The 27,448-nt window shown below is 44.0% G+C and overlaps 1 protein-coding gene across 2 annotated transcripts in view; it reads left to right on the top strand.

The window, feature by feature from the left end:
* The window catches only part of MERTK (MER proto-oncogene, tyrosine kinase), a 152,403-nt gene that overhangs the window by 42,508 nt on the left and 82,447 nt on the right, over positions 1–27,448 (top strand). For both annotated transcript variants that reach the window (XM_040429461.1, XM_040429460.1), the window contains exons 6-7: positions 11,237–11,352; positions 25,673–25,853. In XM_040429461.1, coding sequence (XP_040285395.1) covers positions 11,237–11,352; positions 25,673–25,853 — 297 coding nt within the window. The remainder of the gene's footprint in view (positions 1–11,236; positions 11,353–25,672; positions 25,854–27,448) is intronic.

The following is a 27,448-nucleotide window of genomic DNA, read 5'->3' as shown; positions in this document are numbered from 1 at the left end:
TGTCATTAGATTTTCTTCTTTTATACCCTTTCTTGCCAGCCACGCTGTGGAGTACTTGGACGCGTGTGATGGAGCATTGTCCTGCATGAAAATCATGTTTTTCTTGAAGGATGCAGACTTCTTCCTGTACCACTGCTTGAAGAAGGTGTCTTCCAGAAACTGGCAGTAGGACTGGGAGTTGAGCTTGACTCCATCCTCAACCCGAAAAGGCCCCACAAGCTCATCTTTGATGATACCAGCCCTAACCAGTACTCCACCTCCACCTTGCTGGCGTCTGAGTCGGACTGGAGCTCTCTGCCCTTTACAAATCCAGCCACGGGCCCATCCATCTGGCCCATCAAGACTCACTCTCATTTCATCAGTCCATAAAACCTTAGAAAAATCAGTCTTGAGATATTTCTTGGCCCAGTCTTGACGTTTCAGCTTGTGTGTCTTGTTCAGTGGTGGTCGTCTTTCAGCCTTTCTTACCTTGGCCATGTCTCTGAGTATTGCACACCTTGTGCTTTTGGGCACTCCAGTGATGTTGCAGCTCTGAAATATGGCCAAACTGGTGGCAAGTGGCATCTTGGCAGCTGCACGCTTGACTTTTCTCAGTTCATGGGCAGTTATTTTGCGCCTTGGTTTTTCCACACGCTTCTTGCGACCCTGTTGACTATTTTGAATGAAACGCTTGATTGTTCGATGATCACGCTTCAGAAGCTTTGCAATTTTAAGAGTGCTGCATCCCTCTGCAAGATATCTCACTATTTTTGACTTTTCTGAGCCTGTCAAGTCCTTCTTTTGACCCATTTTGCCAAAGGAAAGGAAGTTGCCTAATAATTATGCACACCTAATATAGGGTGTTGATGTCATTAGACCACACCCCTTCTCATTACAGAGATGCACATCACCTAATATGCTTAATTGGCAGTAGGCTTTCGAGCCTATACAGCTTGGAGTAAGACAACATGCATAAAGAGGATGATGTGGTCAAAATACTCATTTGCCTAATAATTCTGCACGCAGTGTATATATATATATACAGTTGAAACCAGAAGAAGTTTACATACACTATATAGAAAGACACATATGCATGTTTTTCTCATTATCTGACATGAAATCAAAATAAACCTTTCCTTTTTTTGGTCAATTACTATATTTGGTCACGATTACTATAATTATTATTATTTGCCAAATGCCAGAATAATGAGAGAGAGAGGCATTTTTGTTACTTCCTGCAATGTCAAAAGTTTACATACACTAAGATTGATGTCATGTGTTTGGAAGCTTCTGTTAGGTTTGTTGGCAACATCTGAGTTAATTAGAGACACACCTGTGGATGTATTTAAATGCACACCGGAAACACACTGCTTCTTTGTGTAGCATCATGGGAAAGTCTAAAGAAATCAGCCAAGATAACGGGAAGAGAATTGTGGACTTGCACAAGTCTGGCTCAACCTTGGGTGCAATTTCAAGATACCTGAAGGTGCCTCGTTCATCTGTACAATCAATTATACGCAAGTACAAACAAGATGAGAATGTCCAGCCATCATACCGCTCAGGAAGGAGACCGGTTCTGTGTCCCAGAGATGAACGTGCTTTGGTCTGACATGTGCATATCAACCTAAGAACAAAAGCAAAAGACCTTGTGAAGATGATGGCGGAAGCTGGTAAGATTGTGTCAATATCCACAGTGAAGCGAGTACTGTATCAACATGGGCTGAAAGGCCACTCTGCCAGGAAGAAGCTATTACTTCAAAAGAAACATAAAAAAGCCAGATTAATGTTTGCAAATGCACACAGGAACAAAGACCTACATTTGGAGACATGTCCTGTGGTCCAACGAAACTAAAATTGAACTTTTTGGCGATAATGACCATCGTTACATTTGGAGGAAAAGGGGGAGAAGCTTGGAAGCCTAAGAACACCATCCCAACTGTGAAACACGGGGGGGGGGGGGGCAGCATCATGTTATGGGGTTGTTTTGTTGCAGGAGGGACTGGTGGACTTCACAAAATAGTGAAATACTGAAGCAACATCTCAAGACATCAAGACATCAGCCAGGAAGTTAAAGCTTCGGCGGAAATGGGTCTTCCAAATCGACAATGACCCGAAGCATACTGCCAAACTGGTTACAAAGTGGCTTAAGGATAACAAAGTCAAGGTTTTGGAGTGGCCATCACAAAGCCCTGAATCCTATGGAAAATGCATGGGCAAAGATGAAAAGGCAGGTGTGAGCAAGGCGATCAACAACCATGGCCTAGTTACACCAGTTTTGTCAGGAGAAATGAGCCCAAATTCAGACCAACTATTGTGAGAAGCTTGTGGAAGGATATCCCAAATGTTTGACCCAAGTCATACAGTTAAAGGTTAATGGTACCAAATATTAATGAAATGTATGTAAACTTTTGACTTTGCAGAAAGTAATACAAATGCCTTAAAACATTCTCTCTCTCTCTCTCTCTCTCTCTCTCTCTCTCATTATTCTGGCATTTGGCAAATAATAATAATTATGGTAATCCTAATTGACCAAAAACAGAAAAGGTTTATTCTGATTTTATGTCAGATATTGAGAAAAACATGCATATGTGTCTTTTCATATATTGTATGTAAACTTCTGGTTTCAACTGTGTGTGTGTATATATACATATATATATATATATATATATATATATATATATATATAAAAATTTATTTAATTTTTTTCGAGGGGGGAGGAATATGAGTCATAGTGTTTCTGTTTTTAGGATGGAATGAATCATGTTTTCCTTCCTATACTGGCTTCCATATTCAGGAGGAAGTGATACTTGCCATTCTTGTTTTTAGGGCACTTGATCTTTGTGCTGGGTAAACTTTTATTTTTAACATTTTTCACCAGTGTTTATGTGTGTTACCGGGCAGACTGAAATGCCTCCCTCAATGATCGCTATTGCCCCTAACCCATATTGCTCAAGCTCCCCTCTCCCATTTTTTTTAAATCTAATCTACTTTGCTGGTACTGTAAAACACTGTGGATTTGCCACACACAAATCTGCAGCGTATCCATCCTGTATGGATGCAGCCTTTAAATGTAAGATTAAGCAGATATCAGTGCATAATGATGGATCCGATGACCCGTCCTGATGTGACTTTCATGACTAATGCTGCAGATGGCATTTTTTACTTGACTGTCTGCTGGAGCCGTATGATCAGATTGCAGCTCATTCACTGTGAAGCAGCGGGACTTTTTGTGCCTAGCAGTTTATGGACAGTGGTGGTATTGATTAATTTCTAGTTGTCTCTCTGATAAACTCATTAATGTAAGACTTGTTTAGACTTGCTTCTTTTCCCTTGGTATTCCCTGCAGCCTTGGAAGAAGGCCATTTTTAAAAGGATGAGTCCCTCTAAACCGTGCAGTGGAAAAATAAGGTTTACTAGTGTTTATTTAATTCAGCCAGCGCTAAAATAAATCAGATTACACAACTTTTATATGTTTTTACTTGGCAGCAAAGGCATACTGGTTATGGGCCAAGTAAAGTGCGTTTGGTTTCACAAATACATTAAAACTATAGAGGACTTCATAATTGAGTGATATGAACAGAGAGATTTATTAAGTGAATCTGAGAGCTGTTTAATATTTATGGAAAATATACATATAGATCACTATATATATATATATATATATATATATATATATACACACACACACATGCTACTCACAAAAAGTGAGAGATATTTGGCTTGTGGGTGAAATTTCAGGATGAACCTAAAATGCACTCTAACCTTTACAGGTGAACTTAATGTGACCTTCTGTAAACTTTTGAATGCACATGTCCAACTGTTCAATGTTTCAGTACTTTTTGCACAACTTGCTGATCTCTAACAAGGAGCTTAATGGCCAAATTCACAACATGTGTTTGATCCATGAATCGCCCAATAAATTGCCTGGTTCAATTAGAATTGGTATTTAAAAAGTCCTCCTCATCATACCGTTCACATTTTGACATCATGAGACCAAAACGACACCTAACAATTGATCACCAGTACTGCGCCATTGCGAGACTTTAAGCAGGATGTTCTCAGACGGAAGTGGCCACTGAGCTTAAAGTGTCGCAGAGTGTCATCAGCAGGTTGCAACAGAGATACAGAGAGAATGGAAGAGTCACAGAAAGCAATAGAAGTGGACGTCCTTTGCCCACATCCCACACTGATGACCGCTTCATTGTAAACAATGTCCTGCGGAACCAGATGATGAATGTCACACAACTCCAGGCACATTTGAGGGAGGTGAGAGGCACCCAAGTGTCACATCAGACCATTCAAAACCATTTACATCAGCGAGGGACCAGTGGGCCTCAGTGCTGTTCACTGATGAAAGTCGATTCACACTGGGCAGAAATGATGGCCGCCAATGATGTTGTAGACGTCCAGGAGAACACTATGCATCAGCCACTGTTGTCACCAGACGAACCTTTGGTGGTGGTGGTATTACAGTGTGGGCAGGTGTGTTTAGTCAATACAGAACTGCCCTACACTTTGTGAATGGTACATTGACAAGCCCATACTACTTGAATAACATCATTAATCCAGTTATTGTTCCTCTGCATGAACAACACAGGCCTAATTTCATCTTTATAGACGACAATACAACAGCTCATCGAGGTCGCATCATGAGAGAATGGCTGCTGGAGACTGGGGTACCTCAAATTGAGTGGCCTGCACTTTCTCCAGACCTGAATCCCATTGAAAACCTATGGGATCATCTGAGTCACCGTGTAGAGGCTCGTAACTCTGTACCCTAGAACCTCAACGACCTGACAATAAGTCGACTGTCACGGAACCATGAACCAGACGTACAACAAGAGATAAGTGAAAATAAGAAGGCTTTATTGAAAATAAAGCTGTAAGGCAAAAGTCCAAACGAATGGTGAAACCGAAGCAGAGTCTTGAGAGGCCAGAGATCAGGAACCAGAAGGGTAGTCAGACGAAGCCAGGATCAGGAACCAGCAGGGTAGTCAGACGAAGCCAGGATCAGGAACCAGCAGGGTAGTCAGACGAAGCCAGGATCAGGAACCAGAAGCAGCAGCAGTCTTAGAAGCATGTGAACACAGGAGGACCAAGCAAGGAACTGAAGCCACAGACCTCCTATATATATGAGCTAGGCATCCAGCTCCTCCCAGTGGGAAGGAGGAGCCGCAGGGTGGAAGGCTACAAGAAACCCAGAAACCAAGATGGCCGCCAGCACATGTCAAACGAAGGAGAACAGCAAGAAGGTAAGACCATGACAGTACCTCCCCCTCAAGGGCCCCTCCTCCGCGGAGCAAAAAACGGTTTCTGAGGGAAGCGTGCGTGGAAGGCTCGGAGCAAGGCAGGAGCATGGACATCTGCGGAGGGAACCCAGGAACGCTCCTCTGGACCATAACCACGCCAATGGACCAAAAACTGCACCCGACCGCGGACCAGGCGTGAGTCCAGGATATTGCTCACCTCATACTCCTCATGATTGCCCACTCGGACCGGACGAGGCCGAGGAACCGAGGAAGTGAAACGATTACACACCAGTGGCTTCAACAGGGAGACATGAAACACGTTAGAGATCCGCATGCCAGGAGGAAGCGCAAGGGCATAGGCTACCGGGTTTACCCTGCGAAGCACTCGGAAGGGACCAACAAAGCGAGGCGCCAGCTTGGGAGTGGGCACTCGAAGGTTGAGGTTGCGGGTGGACAACCATACACGGTCTCCGACCTGGTAGGAAGGAGCAGGCGCTCGTCTGCGATCAGCCTGGAGTCTCTGGCGCTGCGCAGAGGCCACAAGGGACTTCTGGATCTGTACCCAAGAAGCACGTAGGACGGAAAGGTGATCCTCCACAGCCGGAATATCCTGGGGAGAGAATACCTCCGGTAACACGGCAGGTTGGAACCCATAATTGGCCATGAAGGGAGACGTCCCAGAGTAAGAGTTCACCGCCGTGTTCCTGGCAAACTCAGCCCAAGGCAGAAGGTCAACCCAATTGTCTTGGTGATCGGAGACATAGCAACGAAGGAATTGCTCCAAGGCCTGATTGGATCGTTCTGCGGCCCCATTGGACTGAGGGTGGTAGGCCGAGGAGAAGGAGAGATGAATCCCCAACTGGGAGCAAAAGGCACGCCAGAACCTGGACACAAACTGACTCCCCCGATCCGACACAATCTCCTTGGGCAAACCGTGCAACCGGAAGACCTCCCTGGCAAAAATCGTGGCCAACTCTTGTGCAGAGGGTAACTTCTTGAGAGGAACACAGTGGCACATTTTGGAAAACCGATCCACAATCATGAGAATGACCGTATGGCCTCGGGATGCAGGGAGGTCCACAATGAAATCCATCCCCAGGTGTGACCATGGGCGCTCCCCGGTGGCTATGGGTTGCAGAAGGCCCAACAGAAGGTGCCGAGGGGACTTACTCTGGGCACAAACGGAGCATGCCGCTACATATGCGGCGATGTCGGAACGTAGGGAAGGCCACCAGAACAGACGTGAAACAGCCCAGGACAGCTGATTCTTTCCAGGATGCCCCGCGGTCTTGGAGTTATGGTAGGTTCGCAACAACCGAGTGCGCAACTCCTCAGGCACAAAACATCTGCCGTTGGGTCTCCCAGAGGGAGCACCAGATTGAGCCGCCAAAATCTGCTCACCCGGGGGAGAGGTCAGGCTGGTGCGAATGGCGGCCAGGATCTGATTCGGAGGTATGACCGAAGTCGGAATCGACTCCTCCCTGGACAGCTCGGAGTACTGCCGTGATAGGGCATCCGCCCTGATGTTCTTGGAACTGGGTAGGTAGGAGACCACGTAATTAAAACGTGACAAGAACAGAGCCCATCTGGCCTGACGTGGTGTCAATCTCTTGGCCTCAGAAAGGTAGGTCAGATTCTTATGGTCCGTCAGGATGAGAACCGGAACCACCGAACCCTCGAGCAAGTGCCTCCATTCTTTAAGGGCCTGCACGATGGCCAATAACTCCCTGTCACCAATCTGATAGTTGCACTCCGCGGAAGACAGTTTCCGGGAGTAAAACCCACAAGGAAGCAGAGGACCCTCTGGTGTTCTACGCTGAGACAGAAGGGCGCCTACTCCCGTCTCAGACGCGTCCACCTCGAGGACAAAGGGCAACCCAGGGTTGGGATGCGACAGAATCGGAGCCGACACAAAAGCGGACTTTAGGGCCTCAAAAGCTCGGATGGCCTCGAGCGGCCAGACCTGGGAATTACTGCCCTTCCTGGTCAGATCCGTGAGAGGCTTGGCCAGCATGGAAAAGTCCCTGATGAACTTCCGATAATAATTGGCGAAGCCCAAAAAGCGCTGCAGGGAACGAAGACCACTGGGCTGGGGCCACTGTAAGACAGCCGAAACCTTCTCAGGATCCATGGAGAACCCCTCAGCGGAAATGATGTAACCTAAGAAGGTTACCTGGGATCGGTGAAATTCGCATTTCTCAAGCTTACCGAACAGCTTGTTCTCTCGTAACCGTTGCAACACTCGTCTGACATCCAGAATGTGGGCCTCCATGGATTCAGAATATACCAAGATGTCATCCAAATAGACCACCACACACTGCTGCAACAGGTCACGGAAAACATCGTTGATGAATTCCTGAAAGACTGCGGGCGCATTGCACAACCCAAAGGGCATAACCAAGGATTCATAATGACCGGTCCTGGTGTTAAACGCGGTCTTCCACTCATCGCCCGCCTTGATCCTTACCAGGTTATATGCCGCCCTCAGGTCGAGTTTGGTAAAGACCGTGGCCCCTTTAAGGCGATCGAACAGCTCGGAAATCAAGGGTATCGGGTAAGCGTTCTTGATCGTGATGCGATTGAGACCCCTGTAATCGATGCAAGGCCTCAACTCACCGCCCTTCTTTTTCACAAAGAAAAATCCAGCCCCTGCCGGGGACGAGGATTTGCGAATGTGTCCGCGTGAAAGCGCCTCCCTCACGTACTCCTCCATGGCCTCATTCTCCGCTACCGACAGTGGATAGACTTTGCCACGAGGAGGAACGGCACCAGGTTGTAACTCTATGGCACAATCGTATGGGCGGTGCGGAGGTAGGGCAACCGCGCGCACCTTATCGAATACATCCCGGTACTCCTCGTATTCAGGAGGCAACAGAGAGTCCGAGGAAGTACACAGCAACTTGACAGACCCATGGATGCAACTAGCCCCACACTGCGGTGACCACGAAAGGATCTCGGCCGATCTCCAATCGAAAGTCGGATTATGCTTCTGGAGCCAGGGGTACCCCAAGACCACCGAGTAGTGTGGAGACGAAATAACCTGGAGGCAGACCGACTCTCTGTGAACGGCACCAATGGCTATCCCCACTGGAAGGGTCTCATGAGTCACGTGTGACGACTGAAGGGGTCTGCCGTCTATCGCCTCAAGAGCCAGTGGGGAACCTCGAGCCTGCAGAGGAATGGAATTGGCGGCAGCGAACACACTATCAATGAACAAACCACCAGCACCAGAGTCCACCAACGCCTGGGTCGTCACCGAGCCCCCGACCCAGGAGAGGACAACAGTAATCAGTGGTTTGTCAACACGGGAAACCGGGGACGAGGAGACTCCACCCAAGATCTGCCCCCGACAGGATCTCAGGTACGAGCGTTTCCCGGACGGTTCGGACATGCCAACCGAAAATGCCCACCGAGACCACAGTACATGCATCGACCCTCGCGTCTCCGGAGTACCCTCTCCCCCTCGGACAGGCGAGCAAACCCCAGCTGCATGGGTTCACCCCCAGACAAGTCATCCCCAGGAGGCGTGGGAGGAGAGGGAGGCACGGGTGGGACAGCAAACGTAGGCGCCAATCTGTTAGAAGACCTCCGCAGGCTCTCCTTAAAGGAAGGTCTCTCCCTGAGTCTGGTGTCAATCAAAATCAGGAAAGAAATAAGAGACTCGAGCTCCACTGGTAGGTCCTTAGCTGCAACCTCATCCTTCAAGGCATCCGAGAGACCATGAGAGAAAGCAGCGACCAGAGCCTCATTATTCCAGCCCACCTCTGCTGCCAGGGTACGAAACTCAATGGCGTATTCAGCTACGGATCGTGAACCCTGTCTGATGGACATAAGGAGCTTCGCAGCAGAGGCAGCACGAGCCGGCACATCGAATACCTTCCGAAGAGAAGCAACAAAACCGGAAAACTCGGCAACCACCGGATTGTTGTTCTCCCATAAAGGGCTGGCCCAGGCCAAGGCCTTGTCCGAGAGCAGCGAGATCAAGAAGCCCACCTTTTGATCTCTCAATAGGAAAGGCATGTGGCAGCAACTCGAAATAAATGCCCACCTGGTTAAGGAAACCTCGGCACTGAGTTGGCTCTCCCCCAAAGCGCAGTGGAAGAGGGGCAGAACCGGTCATACCCCGAAACACCGCAGGCGCAACAACAGGTGTCGGGGTAGACTCTGGCGCAACAACCGGAGCGGCAGTAGAAGCGACAACCGACCCATCGGCAACGAAATGAGCGAAATGAGCCGTGCGTTCAAGCAGGGTTTGCAACGCCACAGCGAACCGACCCAACAGGTGATCCTGCTGATCAAGTCTGGCAACCAGCATGGGTAGCGAGGATGGCCCTGTACCGTCAGAACTCATGGCTTGGTCCTAATGTCACGGAACCATGAACCAGACGTACAACAAGAGATAAGTGAAAATAAGAAGGCTTTATTGAAAAATAAAGACGAAGCCAGGATCAGGAACCAGCAGGGTAGTCAGACGAAGCCAGGATCAGGAACCAGAAGCAGCAGCAGTCTTAGAAGCATGTGAACACAGGAGGACCAAGCAAGGAACTGAAGCCACAGACCTCCTATATATATGAGCTAGGCATCCAGCTCCTCCCAGTGGGAAGGAGGAGCCGCAGGGTGGAAGGCTACAAGAAACCCAGAAACCAAGATGGCCGCCAGCACATGTCAAACGAAGGAGAACAGCAAGAAGGTAAGACCATGACATCGACTTGTGAACAGCATGAGACGTCTTTGTCAAGCTGTAATTGATGCTCAAGACCACATGACAAGTTATTGATACATTGACATTTTTTTGTGGGGGTATACCAACCACTGTTTCTGGCTTTTGTTTTAATAAATAGTTTGAGATGAGGAAATCACCATTGCATGCTTCTACTTAAATGCCCGACTTTCATGATACAATATCACTGTAGCGTGAACTTTTTAAGTTTTCCATAAATTTCACCCGAAAGCCAAATATCCATAACTTTTTGTGAGTAGTGTGTGTGTGTGTGTGTATATATATATATATATATATATATATATATATATATATAGCAATTATTCAGCAACTGTGAACGGCACAGCACTATATATCTTATGACACAGTGAGAGGTTTTGTCTGGGAAAACAGGTATTTTCCTCCCAGCATGTGCTGCTGGGCTGGTTTCTAGCCAGGTGAGGTCAAATACCGGACCAGAATTTAAGTGCCGATCCGGGTTTTGGTAGCACCTGGCTGTCCTTAAATAGGCAGCTGAACTCAGAAGCCAGGTCAAACAAAAATTCACCTTGTGGTGTTGGTGGTAATTCTCACCATGCGGCAATTCTGCCTCAAAGAGTCCTTGACCATACCAGCACCAACCTGTTTTCATGCCAAACAGGTAGCAAGATTTCATCCAGACACAAGGCTCCCAGATCCCAACACAAAGACCTGGCTTCTGAGTTCAGCTGCCTATTTAAGGACAGCCAGGTGCTACCTCTTGAAGCTCATCAAGAGAATGCCAAGAGTGTGCAAAGCAGTAATCAAAGCAAAAGGTGGCTACTTTGAAGAACCTAGAATATGAGATATTTTCAGTTGTTTCACACTTGTTCGTTATGTATATAATTCCACATGTGTTAATTCATAGTTTTGATGCCTTCAGTGTGAATCTACAATTTTCATAGTCATGAAAATAAAGAAAACTCTTTGAATGAGAAGGTGTGTCCAAACTTTTGGTCTGTACTGTATATACATACAGACAAATACATACAGTGCTTTCAGAAAGTCTTCAGACCCTTTCACTTTTTTCAGATTTTGTTTATATGCCTTGTGCTAAAAAAGTTTCCCCCATCAATCTGCAGTCAAGACCCCATAATGAGGAGAAGAAAACAGAATTTTTGAAATTTTTGCAAATTTATCAAAAAGGAAACACTTCATTCAGACCCTTTGCAATGACACAATCTATTGTTCATTTGGGTACCACAGTACCATAGTAATGTTACTGTAAGCACTGACAAGAATGTAATTTTTCCCATATGATTTCTTCCAGGAATTCCTTCTCCTCCTTTTAATGTGAAGACGTTGAGCATATCATCAAATCGCATCATGCTTTCTTGGGCTTCTGGTTTTGATGGCTATTCTCCCATCAGCCTTTGCAGCATACAGGTAAATGGTCCCTAAGAGTCAGATGCAAAACTGAAGAGCCAATCAGGAGTGCTATTTCAAGTCATGTGGCACATAAGTTTGTACACTACTTCCCTGGCACAATTTTCAGTGTGAATAGGGGTTGAAGTTTGTGTAGACTTTGGTTGCAGGAAAGGGGTCCTAAGTGAGACAACCTTTTACATTTACGTAGTTAAACATATAGCAAGGAATTATCTGACAGCCCCTTTAATTTCCTGCTGCTTGGTTTACATTTTCAAAATTCTAGATTTTGCTATGGGTACCTTTGGGGACGTTTCTTATTATTGTGTTGCACTTATTTTGTGATAAAAGGCAAATTTGCAATTGGTCTTTATTATATATTATTAAAATTTTCAACCATTTGTCCTTTGCAGCCTTGAGGCTTTTTTTGACTTTGCAGACAGTTTTTTCTGCTTCTTACTGAAATCCACCAGAGGAACTTATATCTGCTTTCCTAACAGCTCTTAAGCACTCATTTAACCCCTTAGTTTTTATTTTTTTCTCGATGTAGCCATAATTGGGGTACACATATATTACATTATTCTCTGCGTCAGTACAATTACAGGGATAGCAAACACATGTAGTTTTTTATGTTTTAGTACTTGTCCACACTAAAAAAAAAAGAAAATGTTTTTGTATCACCACATCCCAAGAACCATAACTTTTGTTTTATGTTTTGCTCTCTGAAGCTGTGCGAGGGCTTGATTTTTGCAGGACTATTTGTAGTTTTTATTGGTATAATTTTTGGGTACATAATTGTCTTGTGTGGGTTGTTACAGACTCAGTGATACAAAATATGTGGAGGAGATTTTATTTTTGTAATTTATTTCCTTTGAAAATGTTTATATTTTTTTTTGCAATATAAAAAAGGTGGATTTTTCAAGGGGGAGTTCACCGTTATTTTTCTATTCTGCTGATCCATCAGAAGAACAGGAAAGAAAAAAGAAAAGAAAAACAAGATCCTGTAAATAAATAAATCCTGTTAATCAGTTATGCACATTTGGTATCCATTTGAGCTGTTTTCGTTGGATCAGAAGAATGGAAAAATAACGAAAAATAACTAATAATGTGAACTCCCCCCTAACTTAGAGATTTCGTTTTTTATTTATTAAAACGTTAACTTTTTAAAAAATCATTATGCCACACCTGTGAGGTGGGCTGGATTATCTCGGCAAAGGAGAAGTGCTCGCTAACACAGATTTAGACAGATTTGTGAACAATATTTGAGAGTATTGGGTCTTTTGTGTATGTAGAAAATGTTTCAGATCTTTTAGTTCAGACCATGCAAAATCGAAAGTGTTGTGTTTATATTTTTGGTCAGTGTAAGTGCCTTGTAATAACTTTATCTACATGATCAATGCCATTTGCTTAACTGAGGCAACCGTGCACGTACAAGCACGGCAACCGCTGCTGGATTGCAGGGTGGTCGTAACCATGTAAGCGAGCAGCATATAATGTGATGGAAAAAATGAATCAAGCTATCAAAGGAACACTACAGGAAAAAGTGCCGGCCTCTCTGGTATCTGGGACTATTGGAGAGCACATAGGCATGCATGCACAGCACTTTGTATCTGCTCTGCAGCAGTGGCTGTAACAAGCAGTGTACAATGTGATGGAAAATGTATCAAGCCAGCAAAGAAGGCAATATGGACAGTCAAAATACATTAGTAAGTGTCTTGTATTAACTTTCTCTACCTGATAAATCCCACCTTTTAACAGGTGGTCTTCTGATCGCTTCTATCATAGAATGCATTGCTTATGCAGTACAGTGTTTTATACTGTCAGTTTTATACTGAAAAGAGCCATCAGTCTATATTAGACAAGTACATAGGGCACACAATGCAGGCAGACATGGGAGCCTTCCTTAGGCCCCAGGCTGACTTGCAAAGACATTGGTACCCTGCGGGGTCCTGATGAGAAAAGGCAAAGGTGACCCCCTTTAAACCACCTAGATGCCGTGATCAGTAAGCAGTAAGGGGTTAAACGGCCCAGATCAGTGCTTCTGTTATACGGGCCATTAGAGCAGGAGCCCGGCTCTCATGTGAAAGCTGTTGAGCCCCCGCTCTCCGCTGCATGGGAGACCCATGCTGCACTTAGACTAAGCTGCTGTAAAAAGACAGTTGCCTAACCTAAGGGCCATTAGTGACCGCCAAAGGCGTATTTGCGGTTTCTAGCGGGTTAAGCTAAATTATGAATTGATAAGTAGCCTAAATGACAATTTATGAGCTGCCAAGAGTAAAGATGTCTACAGAGCAATCAGTCAGTACAAACCTGAAAGCTGTAGGGAACAAATTGTTTTATAAGACCATTGGAGAAAACTTTTAACCCAAAATAAGCAATAATATGATAATTAAAAAAATGTCCCCAAAGGTATCTGTCAAGACTTTTTCTGCTTTCTAGATTTCTCTACCAGTTTTAGGTTTACTGAATACTAGTCATGGGGGAATGACCTGAACGTCAGAACAGGTGCTATAAGGAATGCTAATGTTTTCGAAAAACTTCCTATTAGTCAGAAATGAAAAGAACAAGTGTAGAGGAAATTAGTAACTATTCCATAGTAGTTACAAAGAGACTTTAATGAGCTGAAAATAAAGTGAGTCAGCTATGAAGGTCCTAGACGCTGCCCTGTATATGTGGATGTATCACAATTAAAATGAGCTGTGAGTTCTAATGTAAAACTTAAAAGATTGGATTCGAGTTACGTAATCCTTTTAGATACGCTTTAGGTTACTTTCTCTGTTTCATTCCTAAAGTGAAAATGATGTTTTTCCATAGTTTTCATTCTCTTCATTGTAGTTCAGGAAGTAGGATAAAATAAGTAGTTTCCTGCATGCGCTGCTGGTAACAGGATGGGTGTTCTCTGTTTTGTGGGATTGTAGTGTCACATTATGTATTGTTTGAGCTGTGACACATCATTTATTTATCAGTCATGATGTAAGAGTGACGGTATGGCCACACAGCCAGGTTTCTTGATGTTTTGGAAGCCAAAATCAGGACTGGAACATAAAAGGAAAGAATGTATAAAAGAAGGATACGACTTCTTCTCTTTTTTGAATTCACTCCTGGTTTTGGCTTCACAAACTGCATCAGGAAACCTGTCCATGTGGCCGTACCCTCATATTATGCACAGTTTATTGAACTGGTGTATTGGTAATATTTTCCCAATATAACAAAATAATGGCAAAGACAGGTGCCACTGCGGTATTACTAAACCCTCAAACTGATCTTAAAATTGAGAGATTAGCCAACATGTCCTACGGTGTAGGACATGTCTGAGCCCGAGCACCGCGCCAAGGTTTCTCAAGTAGCTTGGGACCTAACACTCACCTACCTGTGCCATATGGGCAATACCAGGGGCCAGTGGGCAAATTACAGGAGCATGAGGCCGACTCACAAACAACTCACCAGTTGCCTCCAGCATGTAACCATGCTAGCAATGGGAGGAGGGAGGAGTCTGCGAGTCCCACTCAAGACTGGCTGATATGGCCCAGGCCTCACAGGTGCACCTAAATGTAGCCTGTAGATAGAAAGCAGGTACATTTAAATTGGAGTTTATACACCTCCAGGCATCTCTATAAATACAAACTGAAAATAATGGCGTGGTATTAAACAAGCAGGAAGTGCTCAAATCCACATGCAGTTGTGCATATATATAGGGGAGCAAATCCTGCACTTGTGGCCCGTTGCTAATGACGATCCCCAGCAAAAATGCATACAGTGGAGGATGCCCGCCGCAGCGAACCACAAGTACCACAATAGACATCCCACACAAGGTAGCAATTATGTGGATGTGATAATCAATATAACAATATAACAAATAATGGCAAAGACAGGTGCACTCTGCGGTCTTACTAAACCCTCAAACTGATTTTAAAATTGAGAGATTAGCCAACATGTCCTACGGTGTAGGACATGTCTGAGCCTGAGCACCGCGCCAAGGTTTCTCAAGTAGCTCGGGACCCAATACTCACCTACCTGTGCTATGTGGGCAATACCAGGGGCCAGTGGGCAAATTACAGGAGCATGAGGCCGACTCACAAACAACTCACAAGTTACCTCCAGCATGTAACCATGCTTGCAATGGGAGGAGGGAGGAGTCTGCGAGTCCCACTCAAGACAGGCTGGTATGGCCCAGGCCTCACAGGTGCACCTAAATGTAACCTGTAGATGGAAAGCAGGCACATTTAAATTGGAGTTTATACACCTCCAGGCATCTCTATATATACAAACTGTGCCTGCTTTCCATCTACAGGTTACATTTAGGTGCACCTGTGAGGCCTGGGCCATACCAGCCAGTCTTGAGTGGGACTCGCAGACTCCTCCCTCCTTCCATTGCTAGCATGGTTACTTGAGAAACCTTGGCGCGGTGCTCGGTCTCAGACATGTCCTACACCGTAGGACATGTTGGCTAATCTCTCAATTTTAACATCAGTTTGAGGGTTTAGGAAGACCGCAGAGTGCACCTGTCTTTGCCATTATTTTGTTATATTGTTATATTGATTATCACATCCACATAATTGCTATCTTGTGTAGGATGTCTATTGTGGTACTTGTGGTTCGCTGCGGGCATCCTCCACTGTATGCATTTTTGCTGGGGATCGTCATTAGCAACGAGCCACAAGTGCAGGATTTGCTCCCCTGTATATATATGCACAACTGCATGTGGGTTTGAGCACTTCCTGCCTATTGAATACCACGCCATTCTTTTCAGTTTGTAACATTTCCCCCAATAATAACAATAATTGTTGTCTGTTAATGGGTAAAGCAATGCTATTCAATGGAGAGAAAAGTGATCATATTGTAAAATATCCCAGGACACAGACTTACTTTGCTTCCATTAAAATGTGTTAATTTCCCAGAAAAACCATTACCATGGCTAAACTCGCTCCAGAATCACATTTAAATGCATGCATCCTTTCCACGGTTCTACCGCTATTTTTGTTTCCCTTAATAATATATAACAACAAAATGGGTGACCTTGTTAAAGCTTAACTTTTCATCAACACTAGATATAAAATAATAGCCCATAAGTACAATAATAGACAAGAATATGTGCTGCACGAATGTGCCTAAATTACCAGTGCTCAGTAAAAGAGGAACAGTCTTACCACAGTCTTTCAAAGTGGTGCCACCACTGGGGTCTCCATGATTCCAGTGCTGGGGCTCTGACCCTTACCTTACCCTACTTGACCTGGGCTAATACCTGTCAGAGGAGCACCACGATCACCCTATTGAGGGTGACCCCAGTGCATAAATAAAACTCACCTATCTAGGTATCCCTACCAATTTCCCTATGCAGCCTAGAGACTGCCCAGCTTCGTCAATAGAGGTGGGGGGAGACCCCAGTGTTGGACTAGTTCATCCCTACACGTTTCACTGGCCGTCTCCAGATCATCAGGGGACCATCAATCCAGGCTGAGTCTAAGTAGTAAGAGCATCTGACATATAGTGCAGGATTTGGAAGCCGGCACCAGACATAGGTTCCCCTGGTGTCGCTAGCAGCAGTTAGAGGTGCGTATGGCATCCTCAATTGCCGAAACTGGGAAGTCACTAGGCTGCATAGGGGAATTGGTAGGGATACCCAGATAGGTGAGTTTCATTTATCCACTGGGGTCACCCTTAATAGGGTGATCGTGGTGCTCCTCTGACAGGTATAAGCCCAGGTCAAGTAGGGTAAGGTAAGGGTCAGAGACCCAGCACTGGAATCATGGAGACCCCAGTGGTGGCACCACTTTGAAAGACTGTGGTAAGACTGTTCTTCTTTTACTGAGCACTGGTAATTTAGGCACATTCGTGCAGCACATATTCTTGTCTATTATTGCACTTATGGGCTATTATTTTATATCCAGTGTTGATGAAAAGTTAAGCTTTAACAAGGTCACCCATTTTGTTGTTATATATTCTGTTATTCTGAGGGTTGCCCAACATTTATTACTTTTGACCCAGTAAGATAGGGTTTGTTTTTATCATTCCCTTAATAATAACCACAATCACATGCAGTCTGATAACCATTGCAAAGGTTTTGCAGGACTTAAAGGGGTTGTCTGAGTTAAATAAAAACTCAAGCATCACCTGTAAAAGGTCTAAAATAACAAAAGAATCAATACTCACCCCTTTTCTCCCTTGCTTCTTGCCCTGTGCTGCAGTCCTCCCCGCTGCTGTTTGTTTTCCTGGCTGCAGCTGTACTTGGCACAGAGCTCTGCATAAGGCTAGGGCTACACGGTGACATGTATTGCGCAACGTTCTTTATATAGTTAATGGTGTCGCAGTACAACATGCGACATCATACACTATCACTACAATAAATGTTGTGCGACATGAATGGCGCAAGACACTTCGCAATGTAGTTGTAACCTTTTTGTCGCCGTTTAGCCCTAGCCTTAGAAACATCACATGTTGGTAGCAGTTGTAGAAATTGCACTAGATTGCTATGCCTACTGTATTTATATGACTGGCACACAATTATAGTGGTCACTCAAGTAACAATGGCCTCAGTTTACAATACGTTTAACATGCGATCATCTTTCTTGGTTCATTATACCTTGAAGCCACACTCGACATACTGTACTGGTGCGTTGCAGTGCACATTATTGGCTAGAAAATCCAGCCATCCAACATGGAAATTTAATTGGCATATCACCTATATTACTGCACTGCATGCACTGGTTGGCTGTTTTGTGTTTGGCATGTCTCTGTACAGTGCAGTAATATATGATCTGTACTGCCAGAACAAACTGCCTCTTTAGACACCAAGTGGGGGGCATTTTATTTTTCTGGTAGACTGTGTACTGTATAGTACCCTGAAGAAGCTCCTGTCATCAGCTTCTAACAGCTATATCTCACTGTCATATGTCAGATCTTACTTTATTTTTCAGAATGTATCTTTTTTTTCTGGTTTAGGGTTGTTATTTTGGTGGCTTTGGAACGAATTTCTAGTTTTCCATAGAGTTTTGTTCTCAGGTTACAATGTTTTCATATTTACAAGGGTAGTCACATAACCTGCTCTACTTCTTTGATAAGAAATATTATTTGGGTTATACAGTACTACAGGTCAGGACATTTTGTTCTATTTTTAACAATGGAAAGTTAAAAATGCCAAGGAAACAATTAGACTATTAAATCTAAGAGGCATGCTTTCAAGTATTGCTTTTAGGAGCAGTTAGAAGCACCATATTAGTACAATGGACGTTTAATAATAATTAAAAATAAATAAATAAATAAATATATATATATATATATATATATATATACACACAGTTGCAAGAAAAAGTATGTGAACCCTTTGGAATGATATGGATTTCTGCACAAATTGGTCATAAAATGTAATCTGATCTTCATCTAAGTCACAACAATAGACAATCGCAGTCTGCTTAAACTAATAACACACAAAGAATTGAATGTTGCCATGTTTTTATTGAACACACCATGTAAACATTCACAGTGCAGGTGGAAAAAGTATGTGAACCCTTGGATTTAATAACTGGTTGAACCTCCTTTGGCAGCAATAACTTCAACCAAGCGTTTCCTGTAGTTGCAGATCAGACGTGCACAACGGTCAGGAGTAATTCTTGACCATTCCTCTTTACAGAACTGTTTCAGTTCAGCAATATTCTTGGGATGTCTGGTGTGAATCGCTTTCTTGAGGTCATGCTACAGCATCTCAATCGGGTTGAGGTCAGGACTCTGACTGGGCCACTCTAGAAGGCATATTTTCTTCTGTTTAAGCCATTCAGTTGTTGATTTACTTCTATGCTTTGGGTCGATGTCCTGTTGCAACACCCATCTTCTGTTGAGCTTCAGCTGGTGGACAGATGGCCTTAAGTTCTCCTGCAAAAATTCATTTTTCCTTCGATGATAGCATTCTGTCCAGGCCCTGACGCAGCAAAGCAGCCCCAAACCATGATGCCCCCACCACCATACTTCACAGTTGGGATGAGATTTTGATGTTGGTGTGCTGTGCCTCTATTTCTCCACACATAGTGTTGTGTTTTTCTTCCAAACAACTCAACTTTGGTTTCACCTGTCCACAGAATATTTTGCCAGTACTGCTGTGGAACATCCAGGTGCTCTTGTGCAAACTGTAAATGTGCAGCAATGTGCAGCAATGTTTTTTTTGGAGAGCAGTGGCTTCCTCTGTGGTATCCTCCCATGAAATCCATTCTTGTTTAGTGTTTTACGTATCGTAGATTCGCTAACAGGGATGTTAGCATATGCCAGAGATTTTTGTAAGTCTTTAGCTGACACTCTAGGATTCTTCTTCACCTCATTGAGCAGCAGTGCTGAACTTTCTCCATTTATAGACAATTTGTCTTACCGTGGACTGATGAACAGCAAGGCTTTTGGAGATACTTTTATAACCCTTTCCAGGTTTATGCAAGTCAACAATTCTTAATCATAGGTCTTCTGAGAGCTCTTTTGTGCGAGGCATCATTCACATCAGGCAATGCTTCTTGTGAAAAGCAAACACAGAACTGGTGTGTGTTTTTTATAGGGCAGGGCAGCTGTAACCAACACCTCCAATCTCATCTTATTGATTGGACTCCAGTTGGCTGACACCTCACTCCAATTAGCTCTTGGAGATGTCATTAGTCTAGGGGTTCACATACTTTTTCCACCTGTACTGTGAATGTTTACATGGTGTGTTCAATAAAAACATGGTAACATTTAATTATTTGTGTGTTATTAGTTTAAGCAGACTGTGATTGTCTATTGTTGTGACTTAGGGCTCTTTCACACTTGCGTTGTTGTGTTCCGGCATAGAGTTCCGTCGCCGGGGCTCTATGCCGGAAGAATCCTGATCAGGATTATCCCCATGCATTCTGAATGGAGAGAAATCCGTTCAGGATACATCAGGATGTCTTCAGTTCCGGAACGGAACGTTTTTTGGCCGGAGAAAATACCGCAGCATGCTGTGCTTTTCGCTCCGGTCAAAAATCCTGAACACTTGCCGCAAGGCTGGATCCGGAATTAATGCCCATTGAAAGGCATTAATCCGGATCCGGCCTTAAGCTAAACGTCGTTTCGGCGCATTACCGGATCCGACGTTTAGCTTTTTCTGAATGGTTACCATGGCTGCCAGGACGCTAAAGTCCTGGTTGCCATGGTAAAGTGTAGTGGGGAGCGGGGGAGCAGTATACTTACCGTCCGTGCGGCTCCCAGGGCTCTTCAGAGTGACGTCAGGGCGCCCCACGCGCATGGATGACGTGTCGCATGGATCACGTCATCCATGCGCATGGGGCGATCTGACGTCATTCTGGAGCGCCCCGGGAGCCGCACGGACGGTAAGTATACTGCTCCCCCGCTCCCCACTACTACTATGGCAGCCAGGACTTTAATAGCGTCCTGGGTGCCATAGTAACACTGAACGCATTTTGCGGACGGATCCGTCTTCGAATGCTTTCAGTTCACTTGCGGTGTTACGGATCCGGCGGGCACTTCCGGCAAATGGAGTGCACGACGGATCCGGACAACGCAAGTGTGAAAGAGGCCTTAGACGAACATCAGATCACATTTTATGACCAATTTGTGCAGAAATCCATAGAATTCCAAAGGGTTCACATACTTTTTCTTGCAACTGTAGATACACATATATATATATATATATATATATATATATATATATATATATATATATATATATATATATATATACACAAACACACACACACACAGTATATATAGCAGGGTGGCTCAGTGGTTAGCTCTGGTGCCTTGCAGCGCTGGGGTCCTGGGTTTGAATCCGACCAAGGACACCATCTACATGGGGTTTGTATGTGCTCCCCGTGTTTGCGTGGGTTTCCTCCGGGTTCTCTGGTTTCCTCCCACACTCCAAAGACATACTGATAGGAACCTTAGATTGTGAGCCCCACTGGGGACAGTTGGATGCTAATGTCTGTAAAGCGCTGCGGAATATAGTAGCGCTATATAAGTGCATACAATAAATAAATACATTTATATATATATTGTGATAAAGTGCACAGTAGAGGTATGGTGGGGGTGTGTCTTTCACCCGGCGGTTCAGTTTAGCTGGGTGAGATAACTGAAATCCAGAAATAGTGCTGCTTCAGCAAGACTTAGCTTGCTGGAGATTGTTTTGTTTAAAGTTGCATGGGCTAGATTTCTTTGGACTGGAAGACAGGTTGGAAGTGGGAGTCTCTCAGTCCACACCCCTAGTCCACTACAGATATTGCCTTTAGCTGAGGAGATCACAGGTAAGGTCAGCTGGGCTATAATCAAGGAGGGATAAGACAACCCTCTGTGTATGACTGGGGGAAGGAAGTTACCCTACAGAGAGGGTAGGAGCCGGAGACCCTGTGTGTAAACTGCGTTTTTTGAGGTGAGTCAGGGGGAAGACCTCTGTATTAGCTAGAGCCCAGACGGGCAGATGTTTATTTTGGTTTATGTTTATGATGGTGCTGAAGTGCCAGAATTAAGCATCATTTGGACTTGAACCCCGTTGTCAGTGATCCCTTACAATATATATACCTCTGAATATACTGTATTTGCCGCAAATATACATATGGTATTTACTAATATAATATTTACTAAAAATTACCCCTGATTTACTAATGTGTCTGCAGCTAGAATCTGTCTAAAAAGTTGTGCAGATTGGCGCAGTTTGGCACAGCCGGGGTTTCTAAACTTTTTTCCGACTCACTTGAAAAGGGACATACTGTAGCTCAGTGGAAAGGGACATGGCTTTGTGGAAACATTGCATCCCAATTATGATGTAAAGTTCTGTCTCAAACTAAGCCAACCAGTATTTGGTATAAAGTTGGACAAAAGTGTCTGTCCCTGCACCACATTTATGATCCAGCCTCAGGCAATGTGATAAATCTGGTGCAGGTCTAGAGTGCCTATAGACATCCTAAGCATGCTTAAAAATCACAATTGCCCCATGAACAAGCTCATTCATTGGGCATTTGGAGGCAGTATTAGTTCATAGGAACTCTTGTTAGCGATCATCTGAAAATCTGTCTAATGCACCCTTAAGACTAGACCTCTATAGGTTTAGTAAATCTTCCCCAGAGTATCCTTCTAACCTATGTGTTTGTACATTTGATGTTAAAATGAACCCTATTTTCTGGAGCCTCTCAATACGCCCCATGAGCTATATACAGCATGGTATCTTTGGCTCTGGTACAGTTCGTCTCCTACAGAAAACACTACACCATGGTCCCTGAATTACAATGGAATCAATTTTGAACATAAACTTGAAAAGCCAATAAGTGCATCACATTGCTGTTAAACAACTGCAAATGCTCCGTGTGTCACGTGCCGGGGGTCCCAAGGGGAACCTCCAGGACGCCATATGAGCTGGACAAGGCAAAACAGGCCAAGGACCCCGGAACACAAAACCATACAAAGGAACCAAGACATGTGACAATAACAATAATAGAAGACCTCAATGTACTGAACCAGATCCGTGGGTGAGAACCCACTGCGCCACTGACTAGCAATACTCTGGAGGTGCGTAACTAAGCAACATCAGGTCTTCAATAGCGCCTCTGGTGGTGAGGATAGACTTGAGCCACAGTAGTTGCCAGGGGCTACTCCAGAGCATAAACCAAATCTGTGGCAGCAGGAGCCAGTGGCAAGGAGATATCAGACAAGGTACCGATGGTACATGAGCAAGGCATGGCATGGTACAGAACAGGGACAAGACAAAGAGACAGCCAAGTACACCATTGCAGAGAATGGGCATTCCCCATCTGAGGAACATAGGAACCCTCTTCCGAATGCGGACATGGACTGACAAGAACAGAAGCAGACATGAACGGAATACCAGAAGCAGTAAGGACTGCCAGACAGACAATAACAGTAACATGGAACAGACATGAACAGGAACAGACGCAGATCAGCTCTGCTAGGCTATCAGATGCAGTTACGCACTGCTAGGCGAACATGGACAAGACGCGATTACTCACTGCTAGGCGAACAAATACAGAACAGAAACAAGGCATGATACAAGGCATGGTACAAAACATTGACAAGGCATAGCAAGGTACAGGAAAGGACAAGGCATAGCATGGTACAGGACAGAAGACAACAATGCAGAACCAGGCGGCACATACCAAGACGTAGATGGCCGGACCGCTTGGGTCATCAGCAAAGGGCAAAACCTGGCAAGGCAAACATAGACAGACCTGACAGAGCATAAGGGTGAAACACCCACAAGACATGACAAAGACAAACTGACTAAGACTGACCTCAACACTCCATGCTCAAAGGCAGAAATAGCAGCCTAACGAGCGCACCTGAGCGGACACACCCAGGAACCGGCCCGGTGGAGGTTAACCCCATCAGAACCAAACATGGAGGTACCAAAACAGGTCAGGGGTAACCAGAAACCACAGCATACCAAGCTGCGATACAGGACGTTGCCCCTAGCAACCAGCATGCATGGAACACCGCAGCTAGTAAGCAAGAGCGCAACCAACCTGACATACCCAGAGGGAGATGATACAGCCAAAGGGGGTACAGACACATACGGGCAGTTTCACACTAGATACCGCAACCAGCACGCAGCCAAAAGCAACCAGCCTACACGGAATTACCCGCAGCCAATACGCAAAAGGCGTGCAGCCAGCCTGCATGGCAAACTATGTCACAGTGAACCGCACCGTGACACCTTGACTGTCTAGTAGTGCCTGTGTGTAGGTGAGGGCATCTCCATTTTACACTGTGTATTGTACAGAACTGTGAAGAAGCTCCTGTCCCTGAAATAGAAATTTATGCTGCTGCTTTCAGCATCTCTTTTATACTTTAGGACTTTTTGGGGGCCTTTGGAACCAATTACTAGTTTTCCATAGAATTATAGTCTCGAGTTACAATATTTTCATGGTACCATGCTTGTTCCATAACAGGTTCATATTGTAAAGGTTACGGAACAATGTATATTGTGAATGCTGTTGTATATACCCATTATATTGTTAATCTCAGTATCTAGGAGAAGATTGATTAAAGAAATGGCACACATATCTGCAGCTCTCTCTGTAAGAAATTATGGGAACAGCTGAGCAAGGTGATCAGGGGACCCAAATAGATGAGAGCCTCAAGGGTGAGACCACCACTTATCAGACATTTATGACATTCTATGGATACTGTAAGTGTTTGTGTTGGGAAAACCTCTTTGGATGTCACCAATACGGCAATAATAATGGTTGGGTAGACAATGATAAAATGTAATGGATCCTATTGAATCTAATAAGTTGGATTGTAGGAGAAGTCACCGGAGGGTGATTTACAAAGACCGTCTTTTTATGCTTTGTTTCCCGCCTGCGCCTAATTTACGAGGATGTGTGCACCTCATCATAAATTAGGTGCACCTCTAGCAGTCCGCGCACCAATAGTAAAAACGACTCCAGCCCCTGACTGGAGTAGTTTTATGCCAAAATTTACACCTGTTTCCATGCAAGTAAATTTGCCCATTGCCGATGTCCCAGCCCTGGTCTGACCACCCTCCATGCTCTTGTGTCACGTGTGAAGTTGCAGATAGCTGGAACTTATAAATAAACGACCGACTGGCTTGATCCCAAACTAAGGAGCATATAGGTGAACCCTTTGAAACCCTAAGAGCTCTCCCTGACTGCTATGCACATGCAAGGGTCTCAATGGTAGACGATTGCATGCCCACGTACCTAAGACTGTGTGACACCTGAAAACCCTATAATAGTGAAGGGACACGACCAACGGCTCCCTGCACTGAATACGGACGGAGTCAGGATCACCTAGAATCAAGCCAGCAAGGAAACACAATAAAGGAAAAGACTTATCTGAGCAAACAGCAGCAGCAGCCTCCAGCAGTAAACACTTCATCCAGGAAGTAGTATAAACCACAAAGTGAGGCAGTATGGGAGGGAATATAAAGGAAGACGATTAGTCTAAATAAGTCACACCTGGCAGAAGGAAAGGAGCTGACAAAGTGAAACCAAAACAAAGAACGTCATACAAGAGGTAGAGAAGAACGTCTGTCAGACCTTCTCACAGAACTGGCGGTGACACCTTGCCAGTCCCAAGTGGCAAGCACAGCATAAAAATTCCCATGTAAAAATATATTGTTACATAGACATTAAAAAATAGTTGCAAGTCTTGCAACTATTTTTACACCAAAAACTGGTGTAAAATTTTCTTAAATGACCCCCACTAAGTGTAAACCATAACATTTTGAGCGCCACTAAGGTGAAATCAAATGCCTATAGTCATATGATGTTTTATGAATTTTAATTAATGCAACTTGTTGGGTGATAATATAAAGCCATACAATGCAGGGAACCTAATGTAAGACATTGTATCATTACAGGTGAAGGAAGTAACAAAAAATAGCAGCTCTCCAGTGCTGTATAATACATCAGTACCTCCTTACACATACTCAGTCAGTCATCTCAATCCATTCACCCAACACAATATTAGTGTTTCCTGCATGAACGAAGTTGGCTGGTCCTTGCCAAGTCCCTGGATTGTGGCTAAAACAGCAGAAGGAGGTAAGTGGCATTACAATCCAGCTGTTATTTTCTTGTAATGGTAATGAGACAAGGAAATAGTTCACCACCAATTCACAAAAATGCTCCACCAATCCTACAGAAACCATGTCTTGCTTTTCCTATTACTATCCTGGTTAATGCAATATATACAAAGTATAAGAGCAGATTACAGAGACTCTACTGACAGCAAAGCATAGGTTGGTGCTCTCTCCAATATGGCAGTACCAATTGCCAAAATTGGGTATAATATATGAATTAAAGAAAATGGAGGGCACTCAGATGAATGGGTCTATATAAAGAAATCAGTTGAGGTAAATATCCGTTATTTATTATAAAAAGTCGCAACAATCAGCAGATCACTGAATATGACAAGCATGCCATGTAGTCACAATTGTATCAATATATATATCCTCCTATGGCTGGAAGAAAATTCATGCATAAAAATGATATTTCAAATGCAAAACTCAATTGTAGGTCACAATTATGTAGTCACAAGTATATCGGTATATATATCCTCCTATGGCTGGAAGAAAATTCATGCATAAAAATGGTAAGAAAAGACCCACTAATGCAGGTGATCAGTCTGCATGTCGGTCCTATATAGAAGTGCACTAAAAATGGATTAAAAGTTTTTCTGATGTAAGTCCTCTTATGTCCCAAGGAGCGGTCACCTTAAGGAAGGGGAAGGATAGATAGTCTTACCCCGTACGGTCGGCTTCCAGGAGGTGATGTCTTTGTTTAAGCGCTCCGATCCTGTGTGCCGTTGGTGCGCACGTGTTCCTCGGCGTCCTCGGCGTCTTCCTCTATTACCGCTTCCTGGGTCTCCGCGATGCTATCCGAAATACAGGAAGTGACAAGTTCTCAGACTGGATGTGACGGTCTATTCCTCCGATCAGCTGACTAATTTCGTCAGCAAGCTATACGATGAATATTCGCTTATAATTCCTTTTTGTATAGGCGATCTTTGTTGAATCAAAGTACTATTCCTTCTTTGTACCAAACGCGTTTCGGTGCACTCTTGCACCTTCATCAGTGGTGAATAGTACTACTGATCACCTTCCTTTTATAGGGGAGGGATCATTGAAATATTTGGGTTAGATTGAAACCCTGGGATGGATGTACTTTAGACCTACTGGACTCGTCATGATTTATTTTCATAGCAGCTATATGGTTATTAACATACAGTTATAAATACATATTAGCAATAATACAGATGATTTCAGAGCTACTAGATACCACAATTAATTGATAAAAATTTATGGAATAAAACGATAATATATTAGTAAGGGTACGTCGCCATCATAAAGACATCATTATCATAGATATTATAGATACCAGTATAAAAAATAGACTATAAAAATATATAAATACCAGTATAAAAATAGAATATAAAAATATAAATAGTATGATATAATAGAACATAAAATTTTACATAAAATTTCACATAATATTTCACATAGAATTTCATAGAATCATCATCTTCTCATTGGTGTCATCTTGGTATTTTATATGTGTCTTTATATTTATATATTTTTATACTGGTATTTATATATTTTTATAGTCTATTTTTTATACTGGTATCTATAATATCTATG

This window comes from Bufo bufo, chromosome 4, assembly GCF_905171765.1.
Source record: "Bufo bufo chromosome 4, aBufBuf1.1, whole genome shotgun sequence".
Classification (NCBI taxonomy): domain Eukaryota; kingdom Metazoa; phylum Chordata; class Amphibia; order Anura; family Bufonidae; genus Bufo; species Bufo bufo.
This window is presented reverse-complemented; position numbering and strand designations above follow the sequence as displayed.